Below are 19,741 nucleotides of genomic sequence, written 5' to 3'. Positions count from 1 at the left end.
AAGGTCGAGGAGAGAACACGGAAGGTTTCGTTGTGGATCTGTGTTTATTAACCATACCTTTGCACAAATTAAGCGTTTTACGCTTATAGATGTGTACATTTTTAGTACTTTTTCCACCATTTCCATTGGGGATTGAAATATAATTTTCTCCGCAGGTATTGGGCTGTAACAGACGTTGACTATATTCACATAAGAAACGAGAAAAGAATCTTCACAATGATCTTCCTTGTATGGGCTGCGGCGCTCGTTGTCTCCCTAGCTCCGCAGTTGGGCTGGAAAGACCCCGACTACCTCGCGAGGATAACCCAACAGCAAAAGTGCCTCGTCAGTCAAGATCTAGCTTATCAGATCTTCGCAACGTGCTCAACCTTCTATGTCCCACTAGCCGTGATACTCATACTGTATTGGAAGATATTTCAAACAGCACGGAGACGTATAAGGAGAAGAAGGGATCCGCCTCCCCCAAGACCAACGTCAGCGGATGGCGCTCCACCTTCTGGACGACCGGTACAATCTGCAAGAGACAGGCGATTTGTTAAAAAGAGATTCCTAAATTTGAAGAAATGCAATCAACGAACACGAGCTGAGACCTTAGCTGCAGCTCTATTGTTAACAGAAGGTCAGAGTACATCGACAGTAGATACCCTGGATGAAGAGCCGCGCACGACAGCGTTCACGATCAACGAAAAGGTGGCACCATCGGTGTCTCCCGAAAAGACTTCTTCGACCGTCACGAATGGATCGAAACCGGAACGAGCTATAGCATCTGCTCCATCTCAGAAAGAGAAGAAGGAATCTCTCGAAGCAAAGAGGGAAAGAAAAGCTGCAAAGACGCTCGCAATAATCACTGGAGCGTTCGTCTTTTGCTGGTTGCCGTTCTTTATAATGGCATTAGTGATGCCGATTTGCCAGTCATGTGTAATCAGTGATTACCTCGCGAGCTTTTTCCTCTGGCTAGGCTACTTCAATTCAACCCTCAACCCTGTGATTTACACCATATTCAGTCCTGACTTTCGGCAAGCTTTCGCCCGGATACTATTCGGCACTCATCGCCGTGGTCGTAATAAAAAATTCTAACGAAAATGACATAACTGTGTATATAATCCAGATGTAAGCCTCTTTGAATGGACTATATTTTATCCTCTTCTTGTATTATATTTCGGCTTTAAGCTGAGTAACCACGCGTATACATGCTGGCCAAGAAACTTTAAGCAGACCTTAGCAATTGGCGTTGCGTCCAAACAACGAATTTGCTAGAATGAACTTTACGACCAACAAACCTTGAGACCTCACACACTAGCTCTAGCTTCCCCAAGTGCGTCCATATTGAGGAACCCAGTTATGTAAGCAGTAGGTTTCCACACAAGTATATGCGCGACAAGCAGGCTACATATATACTTTAGTTTAAGTTGCTTTGAGCATTATGCATATTGCTCGAAGTTGCGTCCACAAATTCTGTATTTGATTTGAATTTTCGCTTGAATTAACCTCTTGCATACGCGTGGAGACTTAGCATTATGTATGTTATACATACTTCGACATCTGTAGGTAGTGTAAATATAAGTTAGCTAAAGTTGTAAATAATATAAAGATATATTATGCGATTGCAATGTTGGGAATTGTGTTTTTATAGTTTATGTAGCCGCGACGGCGTCGCTCCAGAGTCCGACGCGACACCGTCGCCCGCTCTTGCGTTGTTTCCAGTGACATTACGAAATAAATATTCAAATTATATCACATAAAAGACTTTTATTATCCCCCTGGAATACTGCCGCTCGTTAATTCCATACGAGCTCTTATTTCTGATACTTTGCCCCCGTTAATGGATAAAAAGTAATTATTGTATTATCGAACGTAATAAATACGATATTAATATATCATCTACTTATTAAAGCTATAAAACTGAATTAAGTACCTGAGGTAAACCCGCCATTATAATTATGTATGTTTGAAGCGGTGATAGCCCAGTTGGTAGGAGCTCGACCTCACTTCGGGGCGTTTTAAGTAATTAAAATATCACTTGCTTCAACGGTAAAGAAAAACATCGTGAGGAAACTTGTATGCCTGAGAGTTCTCCATAATGTTCTCAAAGGTGTGTGTGTCCACCAAACCGCACTGGGCCAGCGTGGCCCATCAGATCTTAAACCTTTTCTACCTAAAATAAGTCCTGTGACCTGAGGACTGGTTATGGATTAATAACGAGGATGACCTTACCAAGTATTGTCTTTCATAAATTTTCGTTTTAAAGTCATAACTTTTTGAAAACAATGGCCACTAGAAAGTGATACATTTAGTTGAACAAGTATTTTTGAGTCGGCCGAACTTCGGTTCCGTAGTTTTTATGCCGGCCGACTATTTTTAGCCACGACAAAAACTGCACTGATGTCGACGGCCTTTTTTAGTTATTCGGGAAGGAGAATTTAAAAGCAGTGTTCTAGGCAAAAGTTGCGCTCACGGAAAAAGTAAAAAAGAAATTATGCGAAAACTAAGTCACGGAAAACTGCCAGATTTCAAGGTCATGTGGAGTGCCGTCTATTAAACAGTATATTTAGAGAAATAACTCCAACCAGCTGTTCTTCGTTTTCCATGAATCGTGCGAAAATCATACATTTTCCCGGGATATAAAGCACCTATGTGTTAATCCAGGGTATAATGTATCTCCATTCCAAAATTCAGCCATATTGGTTCAGTATTTTTTGCGTGAAAGAGTAACAAACATCCATCAATCCATCTTTACAAACATTCACATTTATAATATTAGTAGGATTAAAAACTGTAATGATTGACAGTTTTCATACTAAAGAAACCTTAAATATAATTTGACAATCCCCAATTGATGATGAACCATTGATTCTCTTGTTGGGCCAGTAAATAAATAAATATATTTAAATACATACGTCGTCATCTAGTCCTAAAGTACGCTTACTTTGGCTGGCGTTAAGGGTACTAAGATAGCTGATAAATCTTTTTATGAATAATATACATAAATTCTTCTCATATACATATAAACACAAATTAATGACATATGGAGCCGAGACGTGGACACTAACAGTCGACCTGATCCACAAATTTAAAGTTGCGCAACGCAGTATGGAGCGAGCTATGTTGGGAGTCTCTCTTCGGGATAGAATTCGCAACGACGAAATCCGTAGAAGAACCAAGGTCACCGACATAGCTCAAAGGATAAGCAAGTTGAATTGGCAGTGGGCGGGTCATGTCTGTCGTAGGACCGATGGCCGTTGGAGCAGACGTGTTCTAGAGTGGAAACCGCGAATCGGTAAGCGCAGTGTAGGACGACCTCCAGCCCGCTGGTCAGATGACCTTAAAAAGGTGGCTGGAAGCGGCTGGATGAGAAAGGCGGAGGACCGTGTGTGGTGGCGCGCTCTTGGAAAGGCCTATGTTCAGCAGTGGACGCATGTAGGCTGTTGATTATGATGATGCCAGATAAACACCCAAAAACCTTCATGTTCATCACACAAACATTGTCCAGTTGTGGGAATCGAATCCACAGCCTTGGACACAGAAAGCAGATTCGCTGCCCACTGCGTTTATCGGCCGTAAACAACCAATGGGTATTGGTACCGTAATAGTATTGGGTTTTTCTATTACAATATCAGCATTTTAGTATTTACCCGGAGTTTGAAAATTGGCGTTGATTCAAGGTTCGCGTCGGATCTGCAGTCCCATCGTACTATGAGAGTAAGACAATCGAGAATGAACCCATGTTTAACCACAGCGGCCGAAATCGATCAGGAAGAACAAATAAAGCGGTGACAGCTCGACTTAAATTTCGGGGGTGCGAGTTCGAATGCACGCACCTCTAACTTTTTAAAGTTATGTACGTTTTAAGTACTCAAAATAGCACTTTCTCCAACGATGAAGGAAAACATCGTAAGGAAACCTGAACCATGCCTGAGAATTCTCCATAATGTTCTCAAAGGTGTGTGGAGTCCACCAATTCGCACTGGGCCATTCGAATTATAAAATAGCTGTTGCCAGCGACTTCGTCTGCGTTTGATTTTAAAAATTGAAAATTTGAGTATTCAGTATCGCTAAGCCTTAAATGAGGGGTTTGCTGCTGTCTGCTGAGGAGTTCTGTCCTCTATCTCCAACCACAGTTTGGGCAAAATTAAACACACAATATTATATATATATATATATATATATATATATATATATATATATATATATATACACAATATTGTGTGTGTAAACAGTATATATAGTGCAAAAATAATGTCGGGATAAAAAGTATTCTATATTAGTGTTAGAACTTCCAAGAATATGTGTACAAAGTTTCATGAGGAACGGTTAAGTAGTTTTTGCGTGAAAGCGTAACAAAGAAACTTACATTGACATTTATAATATTAGTAGGGCTTTCTTAATAATACAAATAATTACACGAAAATTAAAACTTTTTGGTGAACCTATTGGAATTATCAGATTATTCAAATTTATATTACTACTGTCTATGAATAATGTGAACCAGTCATAGCGTTGAAGATATAGCTGGAAAGGAAATAAATGGTGTAACAATAAATCATTTCTTATTTGTACACGCTTTATCCATAGAGGAAATCTTCGCGGATGAAAAATAAACAATAAAGGTGAACTATAAATGTTTATTGCTCGCATTCGTGAGGTGATAGATAGTCTTACTACTTACTTTCTCTCCCTCCTTCATCCGATTCTTTTTCCTTTACAATTTAGCCCAGTATAAGATGGTAGCAGGCTCACGGCAGTTTTATTTTATTTTTATTTTTATTTATTTGGGACAGAAAACAATTACATATTACAACAATAGCTCCTAAATCTAAACAAAAAAAAAATATTGTAAAGAGCAATAGGGCGATACAATGTACATACAAGTAACACTTACTATGACAGATAATGTTAACTGTAGGTACCTAAAGTACATGATCAAAAATAAAAAATTAGCTGTCACAGCAAGTAATGGAAAAACCTCTAGTGCTACTAAAAAAAGAAACAAAAAAAAAACAAAGGAATAGTAAAACTAATTGATTGATTGATATAAAAGAAAAGAAAGAAAACACACATTTAACTTAGAAGACTGAATTACTAATCAGAGAAAATAATATTAATAAGTATTGATGAAGTAGAAGTAAATAATACGAATATTTCAATTAGCTTGAAGAGTTAATAGTTAGTTAGTTAATAGTTTTTTTTGTAGCTAAATTCAGATAGAATGAAGATGTCAATGTTTGAGAAATTTTTACTAAAAGTGTCAGAGTCAGTGTCAATTCTACGCATGGATTTTCCAGCATTGTTTCTGCAAAAACACACAACAAATACTAGGGATATATTCAACCCATACCACTTATCGTTTTCTATGCGACATCTTACCGGAACCCTAAATCGCTTAGCTGCACGTCTTTATCCGTAGTGTGGTAACTAGCTACGACTGAAGCCGCCCACTAGGCCAGACCAGAGAAATGCAGACTTACACTGACACTTCAAACTGCAAGACGTTTTCCTGGTAGAAAAAACCCCATATTCATATTTTACAACGTTTAATCGTTTTAGTATCTCTAATTACAACGTGGCACATTATAAACTCAAACATCAATCTATCTGAACTTATCATACTCACGAGGTTACCGCCATGTGGCACGTGGAGTCCGCTGAAATCATCCCTATAGTTATATCTGCAAATGGTTTAATCCCAGTTAGCCTAGAACACCATCTAAGGCGACTGGGGTTCCGTGGCAATTCACTGGCAGCCAAGATGCAGAAAGTGGTGTTGCTGGACTCGGCTAGGATAGTCCGCCGATTCCTAAGCCTGTCGCGCTGACCCCCGGCCGTCTGGTCTCCCCTGCCGGGTGCAAGTATGTATTTATGAAATATATATTTAAGTGTATTAATCTCTATGTATCTAAGTAAGTATATTAATGTTGTTTTGGCTCTTTTTATGTATTTATTTTGTACACGGGCGTGAGAGTAAATCTCGAATAATAATAATAATAAATGCTTTAATTCAGGCCAAATACCCATATGACAAAAATGACAAAATTAAAAAAAAAATACAAACAAATAATGTGAAAATAAGCAAATCAATACTAACTTAGATCAAATTTAAATTGCAAATAATGCAAAAAATTAAAAAAATATTAAAATTTAATAGCATACTTTTAATTATCTACAAAGAGATAACTTCTTCAATCTTCCGTTGAAACTTCTGTCCGTACTCCTCTGTACCTCTATTATTCCCGCCATTTTATATGACCTTTCTTTTTTTTATCTGGGTTCCTGTCATTTTGAATTCCTAATCCAAACTATACCGACCATAGACTATAGATAATTTTGGACCAGTCTGAACAAAACTACCTTTTTATCTTTAACTACATGTACATACAAAGACAGATTTGGTAACATTTGCATGCCCTGCATAGTATACCTACTCAATTTTTTCTAAGTCTAAATTTTAGTCTATGCCCGGGGCAGGAACACAAAGTGATCCGTACTTGTGATGCCAACCACTTCACCAAAGAGGTAGTTGAACACATTGTATATTTCACGTTAATGACACGAAAAGTATTCTCTGAAAATGTCACATACTGAGCAAGAACGTTCAGGAATATTATGCATATGAGTTCCGCTATACGTAGGAAATCATTAAAAGTTTTTACTGACTTTTTCTGATAAGAATACGTTAACAAGATTATACTTTCACTGGGAGTATGTGACAACGTATTTTATATTTTAAACCTCCGGCAACTTAGTTTCTTTCTTTATAAACTTACTTTTGTCACCCCACTAACTATTAGACCCATTTTGATAAACAGAGTGTGCGGGAGCTATGTTGATACGCTAGACTGTAACAATAGTAAGTTCTTCCTCCGAGCGGGTGATCGTGCTCGGGGACCGAGGTCCGAGCATTCATCTTTGGAAGCTTAAATCTTTGTGACGCTCCGAGCGCTAGCGCAATGCTGGATTTTTGTGGCGCCATTTAGTTCGGTAATGTGGAGACCGCTACACAGAGTCTCAATTCGGAATAACTACGGAGAGAAGCAACACGGCACCGTCTTACATTTACTTTACTTACTCGTGTAACTTTAACCGTTTACGCTGCGCAGTCATCGGAAGCTCTCAAAACGAATATTTTTTCCCGTATTGCAACATTTTTATTCATTTTTATTCCGCGCCGTTTAGTAGTAGTGTGTTGTTATGTAGCCTACAAACTTACTTGATAAACATGATTAGATATACAGCAGTTGGCAGCTACCCTGCTTTCTGAGTCCGTGGCTGTGGGTTCGATTCTCAATGGAACATGTTTGTGTGATGAACATGAATGTTTTTCAGTGTCTGGCTGTTTATCAGTATAAAATAAGTTTTTTTTTTTTTGAAGTATAACAAGGATATTTATTTCATCGTCAACTTTTTTTTTGCTGCAAACCTAATTTATGTAAATTGGGTTTGCAACAAATTTTTTTTTACCCTATTTATGTATGCTATTGATAAAAATATTCTTCAGCCATCTTAGTACCCATAACACAAACTACGCTTACTTTGAGGCTAGATGGCGATTTGTGTATTGTCGTACTATATTTATTTATTTATTTGTTTACGATTGGTTCATCAAGTACCTACAATACAGCGATTATACAACTAAGCAAATTCATTAAATGGACGTAGACAAAATTACGAGGGATTTCAGTGAAAAGCCATTTTATCCTGCAAAGTTTTTCTGGGCCCATATAGATACACTAGCGGGTAAACTAAGCTCAGCGCTTATGCAGTTAGAAAAATTAGGCAGATTACTGACGTTGAAATAGGCTAGGCTTGTTTATTTCGCGTACTTTTATAATGTGATGTCCTACTGGATCTTGCTATGTGGCAAAGCTTTTGTGTCAAAACTATATTTATTTTGCAGAGCTGTACAATCAATATATAAACTTAAATCACCCAAGTCCCTCCGTGAGAAGTTTAAAGAAATAGGTATACTTACTGTTGCTTCACAATATATTTATAATAATATAGTATTTGTAAGAAGCATATTATTCTATATAAACAAAAAAGTGGATAGTGGACTCACAAGAAATGCTCATAAATTAGTGTCATCTGCATATCGTCTACGATAGGTGGTACAGAAGTCATTTGTGGAATTGAGTATACGCTTCTAAATATGATTCCTAAAATAATTTTGGACCTACAAATGCATAATTTTAATGAATATGTTAAAACATATATATTACAGCAAGGTTACTATACTATTGATGAATAATGATGACGATAGAAAAATGAATGTTAAAATGTAAATAGTTGATGTTAGAAAAGAGCAACTGCTGAGTTTCTTGCCGGCTTCTTCTCGGTAGAATCTGCCTTCCGGTGGTAGAGACACTACAAACAGACAGACTTTACAGGTCTACTTGAAAAAGATGAATTTTGAATTTTGAATCCACTACTTTAAAGATCAGCCCTCGCCCTCGACTCGAGGCTTAACATTAACAACGTAGTGTTTATATACTCTTTTCAAACCACTTTAATGTCGGTTAGATTTTTAATTTAACTAAATCAATTGTGCGTTCAATATGTAACTTTGATTGATTAACTCACTAATTAAATATGTTTCTTCCTAAATTAATTCGCAAACGAAACTTCAAATTACCCAAGTTTGTTCAAATAACGAAGGCGTTGCAAGAGGGATGTTGCCACGAACCAAAATTTTGATTATAAAATAAATAAATATACTACGACAATACACACATCACCATCGAGCCCCAAAGTAAGCGTAGCTTGTGTTATGGGTACTAAGATAGCTGTTGAATATCTTCATGAATATAATACATATAAATACTTATAATATACAGATAAATACCCAGACACTGAAAAACAATCATGTTCATCACACAAACATTTTCCAGTTGTGGGAATCGAACCCACGGCCTTGGACTCAAAAAGCAGGGTCGCTGCCCACTGCGCTATAAGGACCAATTTTTGTGACACTATGTTAATCAAATTTTTCGTGTCTCGAAGACCATGCCCTAGAGTCTCAAACGCAAGCGGCAGCAGCTGCCGAATCTGCTCAATTGCTTAAGCGCCGTAAATATTCCGTTATTTGTAATGACTACGTTATTGCGGCGCTTGTATATACACAAGTATTATAATTTATTTATTTATTGGGTCTACCAGCGATTTTACATAAATAAAAATAATATTACTTATCATATAAATATTACACAGAGTATGCAAAACCATACAGGTAAACACTACATGCTAAGTTCGCTATCAAAGCGAATAAATAAAAACGAATAAAAAGAACAACAACAAAAGCCGAAACAGTTACAAACGGAAAAACATAAATTATTATTATTAAAGAAGTTATGATTAAAATTAAAATTAAAATTAGAACTATGTTTAACTACTCTACATACTAAAGAGACTAATTATAAAAAATAAACAATGATTAAGATACTATTAAACTCGGGATGACAGACTGGTTAAGTTACTGATAATATTTAACGATTAGTATAGCACTAATCGTTAAATATTATCAGTAACTTAACTTAAAGTTAATGTCATTGACTGACTGAATTTTGACTGAATTTATTGTATAATTTACATAACCGAGGGATAGTGGAGTTTGCGCCGAAGACTGTTCTGGTGCGTGGCGGCACGATCGGCGTAATATTACGAATTATATAAAGCAACATGGAACTATTAAAGCAATTCTATATTAATGAATCTTGTAGTGACGTCACAACATGTTTATGGCGTAGCGTAGGTATCAGCCAGGGGGAGCAAACGCTAACGTAGTATTAGTACAGCTTTTTCCGTCTTCGTCTGTTAATTATTACCTACGATTTAAAAAAAAACATACAATACAACGCATATTGTATTAAGAATAGATAGTAAATATTCCTACTTCCAAATTCGCAGTAAACGTTTTATGGATGCTCGTTAAACGGTGTCTAATCGAAACGCGAATCAAATTCCCATAAGGAGGTTTTATTAAATCATTTCCACGAAACAGCCGCTTTCCTCGTGCTTTCTCTTTCTGTCAATCACAGAGTTAATATAATGAAGTAAACAATAATGGCAACTCAAAAATTATTTTATTATTCGAGCATATTTTGCGTGGGAATTATAGTAAAAGTTGAATTGAAAGTGTTTTGAAAAACAAAAATAGGACTGCTAAAGTGTAAGAGTTCTTATCATATATTCTTATCATATACATTTAATATTTATCATATCATCATCTTCATCATCACCTCAACCAATTGACGCCCACAGTTGGACATAGGCTTTTGTAGTTCCACAATCCACGGTCCTGCGGCTCACTATTAAATTAAAAGTTAAAAAACCACCGACACAGTATCGGCTATCTTAAATTTGATATTTAATCTCTCTTTTTTTATGAGCGATGGCCAGCGCTTAACGACAATCTTGCCCGTTAGAAAGCAATTATGTGGTTTAGGTGGGAGCCCGCTTGCCTAGAAAAACCCTAGAAATAGTCCTAGGCCGTGGGTTCGATTCCCTCAACTGGAAAATGTGATGAACATGAATGGTTTTCGGTGTCAAGACCGCGTGTACCGTGGTTAAACATACCAACCAACGAGGTAGTTTAATATCGAGAGCATAATGCCAAGGATAATGGAATACCCCGCTCAAACCTATAATATTATTGATTGACACCCGATAAACGAATGATAAAGAAACAATTCGCGAACTCATCGCCTATGTCATACAGGACTTTGATAAGAAATGGTTTTGTTGAGACAAAGCGTCGAGATAAAACTGAAAAGACACTCCGACCCCCGTCACGGGGAAATGGGCATGCGTCTCAACCATTTTTTCTTATTCCCCGACAGTCCTTAGGAAAGATTATCGGGTCATTGTGGTTAAGAGATAGCGATTTACATTTCACAAATATTTATTTATTTATTTATATTCTTATTCTAACACTATCATTACAGAATACTTAAACCTAATGCAATAGTGTAGCTTTTTTTTTTTAAATAATCTTAACATAATATATAATATATATAATATAATAATATTTATATAGTTCAACGGGTACATTCCAAATTATATTATGGAACATCTCGTACCTCCGCTGTTCCGTCGTGACCACGATCCATGCAACTGGGTCGAAATATCAACACAAATCCCATCATATTATCGTGGTATGTACCCGTTGAACTATATTTATGAAAAGTTGATTAACGACGAAAATCTTAGTTTCAAATCTTAGGCGATTTTACAATTTAGTATGATTGAATTAAAATTAATTTTATCTATACTCCCATGATTTAAATCCTCGATGAAAGATTCTGAAACTGAAAACCAACGTCCCAATATATTCTCATTCAAACGGACGATATAATTAAGAATAACACAATTTTTTCTTTAATATTTTTATTGTTTAATAATGACATTTGTGTTTTAATACCCCTTCTTATACAACAGTTGCATAATTATTACTATATTATGTCGTATGTCGTAAGTTTTACGGTATCTATAAAATGTATCATTTTCATTTTCATATTATCAACGATTTCAATTAGATATTATTATATAATATCATAAATGAAGATAAGTAACCACAAAAATAGCTGTTGTCCGCGCCTTCGTCCGAGCAAATTTTGGGTTTCTAAAAATATTTTGGTACACTAATTCATAAAAAAATTAATTAAAATTTATAATTTTTATTTCATATAGTTTGCTAGTATGTAGGTACATGAGTCCCTGTCAGGGCGTTGCAAACGTAGTTATAATATAATAATCAGGACATTAATTTGAAGCCAAGCTTGCTTAAGTACATATTGGTTGCCTGGAAGAGATCGCTATTTAGCGATAAGGTCGCCAAATTGTACGTTCTACCTTTTTGTGCTGTTTTATTTGTATCTCTGTAAATTTTCTCTGTTGTGTACAATAAAAGTGTATTCATTCATTCATTCGTTCATACATTATTATTCTTTTTCAATGTCCATGCAAGTTAACCGTTGAATGCAATCTCATCTGGTGATAAGCCTTGATGCAGTCTAATACGGTTTAACCTGTTAGTAGTATAGACATATTAAAGGTACCATAATCGGTTTTTACGCGATAGCGTAGCGGAACGCTAATCGCTTTGCACGACTTAGTCGATAGTCTGGTAAAGATTAGATTACCGAAAATTCGAAATTTTTATATACCTAGAAAACAAACGGTTCCCACGGGAAACCGTAATAAACTAAGTCTGTACGTCCCGGTTGATGTATATTAGATGTAGATTAAGTAGGCCCACAGGTGGCACGTTTTATGCGTACACTACATGAGAAGTACACGGTAATGAGATAATGGCGATAACCATATTCGTATACTTAAAACTAAACTTCGAAATGCTAGTAGCATTCCGAACGCCTCCGATCTACGAAGAAGCCAAATTTAGCAGGTTTTTTTTTTGTTATCACCATCTCACATTGACATTTAAAATGATTAGGAGAGCAACCTGGTTAAAGCAATAATTCAAACCTAAGCTTTTTTATCGATTACGTAGTCCTTTATAGTAAAAATAAAAAGAAAAATAACGAATTATTAGTATAAATTCTCCACAAACTGACAAGATATAACCGCTATTTCTTCAACAACATGTACACGCCCAAGGAAGCCCATCTGTCGAGACAGACGTCGCAAATAAATTGTGGTTCAACATTCCGACCTCTGCAATAACGGTGACAACTGATTTCACTGTATTTCTTAGAGTAGTCAGCTCGTTATATTGTATACTCCTTGGAGAATATTCACTTCTTAGATAAATAAAGAAGAACTGAATATAAACTGGATTCAGTGTTAATTTTTTTTTACTATACCTACCTATCTAGCTTACGGGTACCTTTTAGTAATGCTTTTTGTCACAGGGCTCGTCCGGGGATGTTTGTTACGCTTATTTCTGCTGCTACGCAACTTTGTTGCAATGCTGTGTTCCGGTCTGGGCGCATCTTTTCGGGTGGGGCTTTACACTTACATCTCAGATTGACAACTGATTTCACTATATTTCTTGGTATAGTCAGCTCTATATTGTGTACTCCCTGGAGAATATTCACTTCTTAGATAAATAAAGAAGAACTGAATATAAACTGGATTCAGTGTTAATTGTTTTACTTTCCCTGGCACAGCGTTCGTCCGGGGATAGAAGCCATGCTTATTTCTGCCTCCAAGCAGCATTGTTTTATTTCGGTGTGAAGGGCCTAGTTGTGGGTGTGATTACAGACACATGAGGACAAAGCCTATTTTATAAATAAGTGACTCTAAAACCAGTTCAATAAAGTCCACTTTAGTTTAGCGTCACGACTCCCTTATTGCGAGCGTATAAAACTAATACTATATGCACCAAATAAGCCATTTGGTCACGGACAAAATCACCGGTCACAACTAGTTAAGTTATCTACCAATGAATTAAAGCTGCAAAGCTAATATGGCGAAATTCCACGTGAACTGATCGAAATCACATCGTTAAACAATTTGCTAATCAGCCAGCGCTGAAATTCATTGTGATAGGAAGGTTTAATAAGTTTAATGAAAATAACTCTGACGTATATTACACGTTACAAACTCGACAACTCGTATTGGAGCAGTTTGGTTGATCAATGCTCTACAAACTCTCTCTCCGAAGAGAGAGTAGTAGAGATTATTGTAACAGAGCTCGTTCGGGGAAGTACTATAGCCACATACCATCAGTTGGGCCATTTGCTTGGTGTGTCAATTGTTGCTATAAAAAAACATACGGACAGTGAACGTAAACTAGCTCCTGGTTTATCTTCTTTTAAAAAAAGTAACAATAATTAAAATAGTATTAAATATATACCTGTGAATACTTTAAGCCCTTTTTTCCTTTTTTTCCATATACATTTATTTTGCCACATCATCTGTCACTAGACTATACTATACAATTAAACACAACAAGCACTTATAAATAATTTAACATGGATTTGTTGAAAAAGACTGTGGAGGAGCTGGCGGTCACATTCACTGCACGGATGGATGAATTTCAGAGGGAGGTCAGGACTTGCATCCCAGCAACAAGCCCCGCCTGGAACATAAATGCCCAATTCACCACATTCCGGGCTTTTGTGACGACAGCCCTGGAGAACCTTCAACTTCGGCTTCAACTTCTGTCGAGGCAGGAAGATGATCTTAGTGCACGGATTGCCAGAAGTTCAATCATTCAAATCGAAAGAGGCATAAAAGTGTTCCAATTCGGCTTTCCAAGAGAATTATAGCACAGTTAAACAAAAAAAAAAATTAATATAACACACACTGAGCCATCATATCAACCCATTACCGACCAACTACAGGGCACGAGTCTTCTCCCACAATGAGAATGGGTTAAGGCCGTATTCTACCACGCTGGCCCAGTGCGGATTGGTGGACTCCACACACCTTTGAGAACATTATGTAGCATTCTCAGGCTTGCAGGTTTCCTCACGATGTTTTCCTTTACCGTTAAAGCAAGTGATATTTTTATTACTTAAAACAAATATAACTTAGAATAGTTAAAGTTCCATGCTGGAATTCGAACTCGGCCCGCCGAACGTGAATTCGAGCTCCTACCCAATGCGCTATCACCGCTTCACAGACCGCTGCACACTGAGTAAAAATAACATATTAAATCTTCCATGATTGTCCACTTCATACTATGTTCATATTAGGTATCTAATTTTGATGTAAAACTTAATATTGGGTTCAACTCAACCAAACAAACTATTGCAATTATAATTTATAATGGTAGGGAGAGATTTAATATCCCTAAAACCGTTTTGAACCGCTGTCAAAAACTTCAAAATATTTAGTGGCAGTGTACGGAACAAACTGGTGAACTTCGGGCGGGAATTTTCAGCTCGAAATAGTTCCGAATAGTTGCTGAAATATTAAAGATACGCGTGCCTTCTCAGGCATATTGTATAAAAACTTTGAACTAGATTTTTTGTTAGTTCACTTAACTACGAGTATGTAACGATGGGATCAAAACCGTTGAAAAGTATTTTTAACAACTAATGATTAATATATTGAGTAAAGTCAAAAGTACTAATCAAATACATTCGCTGATTGATTCAGAGGAGTTTGGAGTTCTATCCTCCATTTTGATGAGGATTTGATGAATTATTTTTACGATCTGGGGTACAAATAAAAAAACAGGTTAAGGACACCTGTTTTTTTTATTCGACTGCAGGTTAGCCCTGACTGCAATGTCACATGGTGGTTATAATACAGTCTAGGGTGGAAGCGGTCTAACATGTTAGACAGTAAGGAAGTCAGTAAAACGCTTAGCGGCACGTCTTTGTCGATAGGGCGGTAACTAGGCACGGCCAAAGCCTCTCACCAGACCAGACCAGAGAAAATTCAGAAATATAAATTCCCAAATAACCCCTACCGGGAATCGAACCCAGGACCTCCTACTTAAATTCACTGCGCTCACCATTGCGCCAGGGAGGTCATCAAAACCCGATTACTCATGAAAGACTTATTTTATGCAGAATAAAGTTCCAGAACACACTTTCAATCGCAGGTCAATCTTAGTCCAGAATGGTAGCCGAGGTGGTGAGATGTTTCACATTTAACACTTGTTTCACTAAAGTAACTGACTTCGGAATAACTTCAGTTCGCTCTCAAAGTAGACTGACTCTGTCGCTTGTGTGTGTGTGGATTCGGAATGTTAGCAGCTGGTATTCTTATTGGTTTCGACAGCTTCACCGGGGCCCTAAGGGTAAGGGCGATCGCGTAGCCCCGCCTGATAAAGGATTTGGAGCCCCAGGGCTTGAGTAATATCGGGCGGAAGTCCTCCTTGGGGCTTCTCCGAGACTCGGACCTTCACTTATGCGGAAGTCGAATTTGGTGGACTTATCGGTAGGTGATTATTCCGTACGCCCCCGTGGCCGTGAATGAGACCCCCGTCTGGGTGACATAAGAAATCGGGGGTAACATAAGAAGAAGAAGATTATTGCACATAAACATAGAAAGCTAGGTTAACAAAACAAGCTATAATACAAAATATATGCGCAAAGGCGGCCTTATCGCTTGAAGCGATCTCCTCCAGACAACCTCCGGTTGAAGAAACATGTTACATGAAACGGGATATATGCAAATTTGCTAATTATGTGAATAACATATATATACATATATATATATAAATATCAATATATATATCTTTATATATATATTTCTTATGTGCGTGTATGCCACTGAACTCCTCCTAGACGGCTGGACCAATTTGAATGAATTTTTCGGTATGCGTTTGGGAGGCACCGTGGATTGTTTAGATTCACAAATCAGCCCGACAGATGGCGCTGGGGTCAGCTAGTATCAATATATAAACTGAAATCAGGCAGGACGTAAAAATCGTAAAAAATCAGGGGGGTAAGAAAACTCGGTAGCGTCGAACGTCAGTTATTTATATCGCTTCGGAGCCCTACACCATTCTTTTCCCGGAAATCGCAAGGAAGTAAACAAAAGGAACGATCTAGACACGTTTAGAAGTTCGCCCATTGTTAGAATTACATTGTTGCAAAGTAGGTACTTTTATAAGTACTTTAAATACCTACGCTACTTTACGTTTCTAGTATTACGGTTATTTGTAGCACTATTTTTATCGAATCTTCATCAAAATGGTACCTTATCGTCATCATCATCTTTATCTCGGACCTCATAACGTCTCACTGTTGGGTAAAGCCTTCCTAGTTTAAGAGTCAGTTAAAGCTTAAACCCACTAAGTAGCTCTGAAGTGGATCAGCGGGCCTTGAACCATTCATTAAATAAATAAATAAATATACTACGACAATACACACAACACCATCTAGCCCCAAAGTAAGTTGCTTGTGTTATGGGTACTAAGATCACTAATGAATATTTTTATGAATAATATAATTTAGTAATACTTATAATAAACATAAAAACACCCAGACACTGAAAAACATTCATGTTCATTACACAAACTTTTTCCAGTCGAAGGAATCGAACCCACGGCCTTGCTTCAAAAGCAGGTTTGCTGCCCACTGCGCCAATCGACCCATGACTGGGCTTCATGTTCTTATGCTTATTGTGTTGCTATAAATATAAACAATGAACTTAATGGAATTTAATTCGAATGCAGGAAGGTAAAATGCGCGTTCAGCTCAATCCCACTCTCTGTTCGCAAACAAACTTTTTTACTGTAAATTACAGCTGGAAGTAAGAGCCGTTATTTGCGACCTCAACTTGTTTTCGAGGTTTCGGGGGTAAAAACAAGGCCGCGCTATATTTGTTCCTGATATTTGAAATTTAAATTATACCGTGGGGAAGGTTCACGTTGTTTCAATACTCGGCCGAGACTATTTCACCTGCGGGTCGTTTACGGAGAATAATAGAGTCAAATTTTATCGCAATGCTTTCTGGTGCATCATTATAATTCAAAAATATATAATTAATAAAGCGTTTTTAAATAGTCTTTTTTTATTATTAACGATAGGCTAGCGCTTGACGATAATCATGCCCGTTAGAAAGCAATGATGAGGTCTAGGTTGGAGCACGCTTGCCTAGAAAAAGGCTATTCACTCTAGCCTTGAAGGTACTCAAATTATACGTGGCAGGAAACACAGTTGCCGGGAGGGCGTTCCACATCTTATCAGAAACGTGAATAAAAAACGTTTCGTGTGTGTTGATGGAATATCAACCACATAAGGATGCCACCGCTCACGGTGTCTCGCTGTTCTGTGGTAGAACGGGAAAGGAGGAACAAGATTGCGAAGTTCCTGAGCACACTCACCGAAGTATATCCGGTAAAAAACCGATAAACTGGCAACATTGCGTCTGTGCTGGGTTTCGCCTGTGTTATCGATTTGTCTGAACTGGTGAACTAAATTCCCCTCTTGATCGAAGGGTTTATTAGGGTTACCGCGCAACGCTCGACCGTAACAATAGGAAGTAGTTCTTAAGCCTAATTTGCTATACTCCGCGGAAAGCAGGAGAATCTGTATGGTGTTATTTATAATTTCCTCAATATTTATACTCCACACCAAACAGATCTTCAGCAATGTATAATCTACGCACGTTTGGCTCCGACACCGAAGCATCATCAGGAAATGTTGAGTTTACAATAAATCATTTTTATCATTTATCTCCTATTTTCTAGCATGTACCCGTACGGATGTGGGAAAGCATGTTCGGGGCATAGCGCCCCTCGTGCGGTTTCTACCCCCCCACTGTAACTACAGTCATATCATCATCATATCAACCCATTACCGACCTACTAGGGCACGGGTCTTCTCCCACAATGAGAAGGGTTTATTTAGGCGGCACTTATAATTAACATTCTAACCCTAGGCTAGTTTAATGTAGACGTCTGGGAAGTATACAACAAAGGGTTCCCCGTACGTCCACTAAAGTAAACGAGAGGGACATGCCGTGGTGGTTTTTAGTTCGGGTAAACGAGTCCCACATAACCTCTGTCCTGCCCAAAAGGTAGCCATAAAGCTTTTACACCACGAAAAAAAAAAAAGGTTAGTGTAATGTATGTTACGTTATGTCCAAGTGGTCAACACCCAGATTTTCAAGCCACCGAGCTTCCCAACACGTGCGGAGGGTGGCCACCCAATGGTTTTAGTGGTAGAATACCTCATAACCCGCGCTAACCCCCCAAGAAGCCGGGTATCTCATAAAGAGATTTCACCCACGAAATGAAATAAAAAAACTCGACTTAGGCGATTCCTGTGATTGGTGAAAAAGGGGATTAACGCTCCACTAATGTGTTAAACGACTAAGACACCGAGAGGTATCTTTGCATCGTTCGAGTCCATGTAGGACTGAGGTGCACCGATAATGCAGTCGTATTTGTATCAAAATACCCACCAACTCAATGACATGAACATTTGTTGTTAATCAAATATAATTTTAATTGTTTCTACCATCTATTAACTATTTAATAAAATATCTGGCAAATATGAATTTATAGTTATCAAAAGTTTAATTATTTACCCACTTTATAAATTTACTGTAACAAATGTTTCTGTGAGAAACATTAATGTTTATCACATAAACATTTTCCAGTTGTGGAAATCAAACCCACAGCCTTGGACTCAGAAAGCTGAATTATAATTTCCTCAATATTTGCCCACTGCGCACAACCCACTGAGTAACCAACTCAGCAATCGGGTAAAACATCCGTAGGCCATAGAATCAAGAAAATACAGAAACCGTGTACACTCAACAAACCACTCTACTTTAGTAGAGTTCCTCGAACAGGCGGTCAGTCACTTCTTTCCATTTAGCAGTTGACAGTGTTCTGAACGTTTACCATAAAATGGAAAAGTAAAAAAAGTAAACAGAATGGAAGTTTGTGAGCATTATTCCGCGGGTGTACCTAAAGTGAGAAATACGCGGGGCGTTTTAACTGGTTTTGGACAGAATGCACTGCAAGAAGTAATGGCTGTATATTTTTATGTGGGTTCTGTATATTTTTAATTCAGTGCCGTCGGTAATGGATACTGAATATATAGTTTTTTATCTAAGCCTGCCATCCCGCATTGATTCGGCGTGGTGGTTAAAGGTCTTTGAAGAGTGATATGTGCCCTTCAGTTTGATAATAACAATGCAGATGGTAAGTAACTAAGCAAAACTTTCAAGAATAACCAAAAAGTCGCGTTCGTCATACACTAGATATGATCAGGTGATAACAAATCCAAAATGGCGGCCATTACAAGTTATTTTTTTCCTCACTGTGTCAGAAGCTTACATGCTACGAATATAAAATAAAATGTACCGTGAATTA

The 19,741-nt window shown here is 37.5% G+C and overlaps 1 protein-coding gene across 2 annotated transcripts in view; it reads left to right on the top strand.

Moving 5' to 3' along the window:
• Positions 1 to 1,715, top strand: part of LOC120628970 (5-hydroxytryptamine receptor) — a 52,326-nt gene extending 50,611 nt beyond the window's left edge. For both annotated transcript variants that reach the window (XM_039897676.1, XM_039897677.1), the window contains one exon: positions 156 to 1,715. In XM_039897676.1, the coding sequence (XP_039753610.1) occupies positions 156 to 1,077 (922 nt within the window). In that variant the 3' untranslated portion in view covers positions 1,078 to 1,715. The remainder of the gene's footprint in view (positions 1 to 155) is intronic.
• The last annotated feature ends 18,026 nt before the right edge of the window (positions 1,716 to 19,741 follow it).

Source organism: Pararge aegeria, chromosome 13 (assembly GCF_905163445.1).
Source record: "Pararge aegeria chromosome 13, ilParAegt1.1, whole genome shotgun sequence".
NCBI lineage: Eukaryota > Metazoa > Arthropoda > Insecta > Lepidoptera > Nymphalidae > Pararge > Pararge aegeria.
The sequence above is the reverse complement of the archived record's forward strand: the minus strand, read 5'-3'. Positions and strand labels throughout refer to the sequence as shown.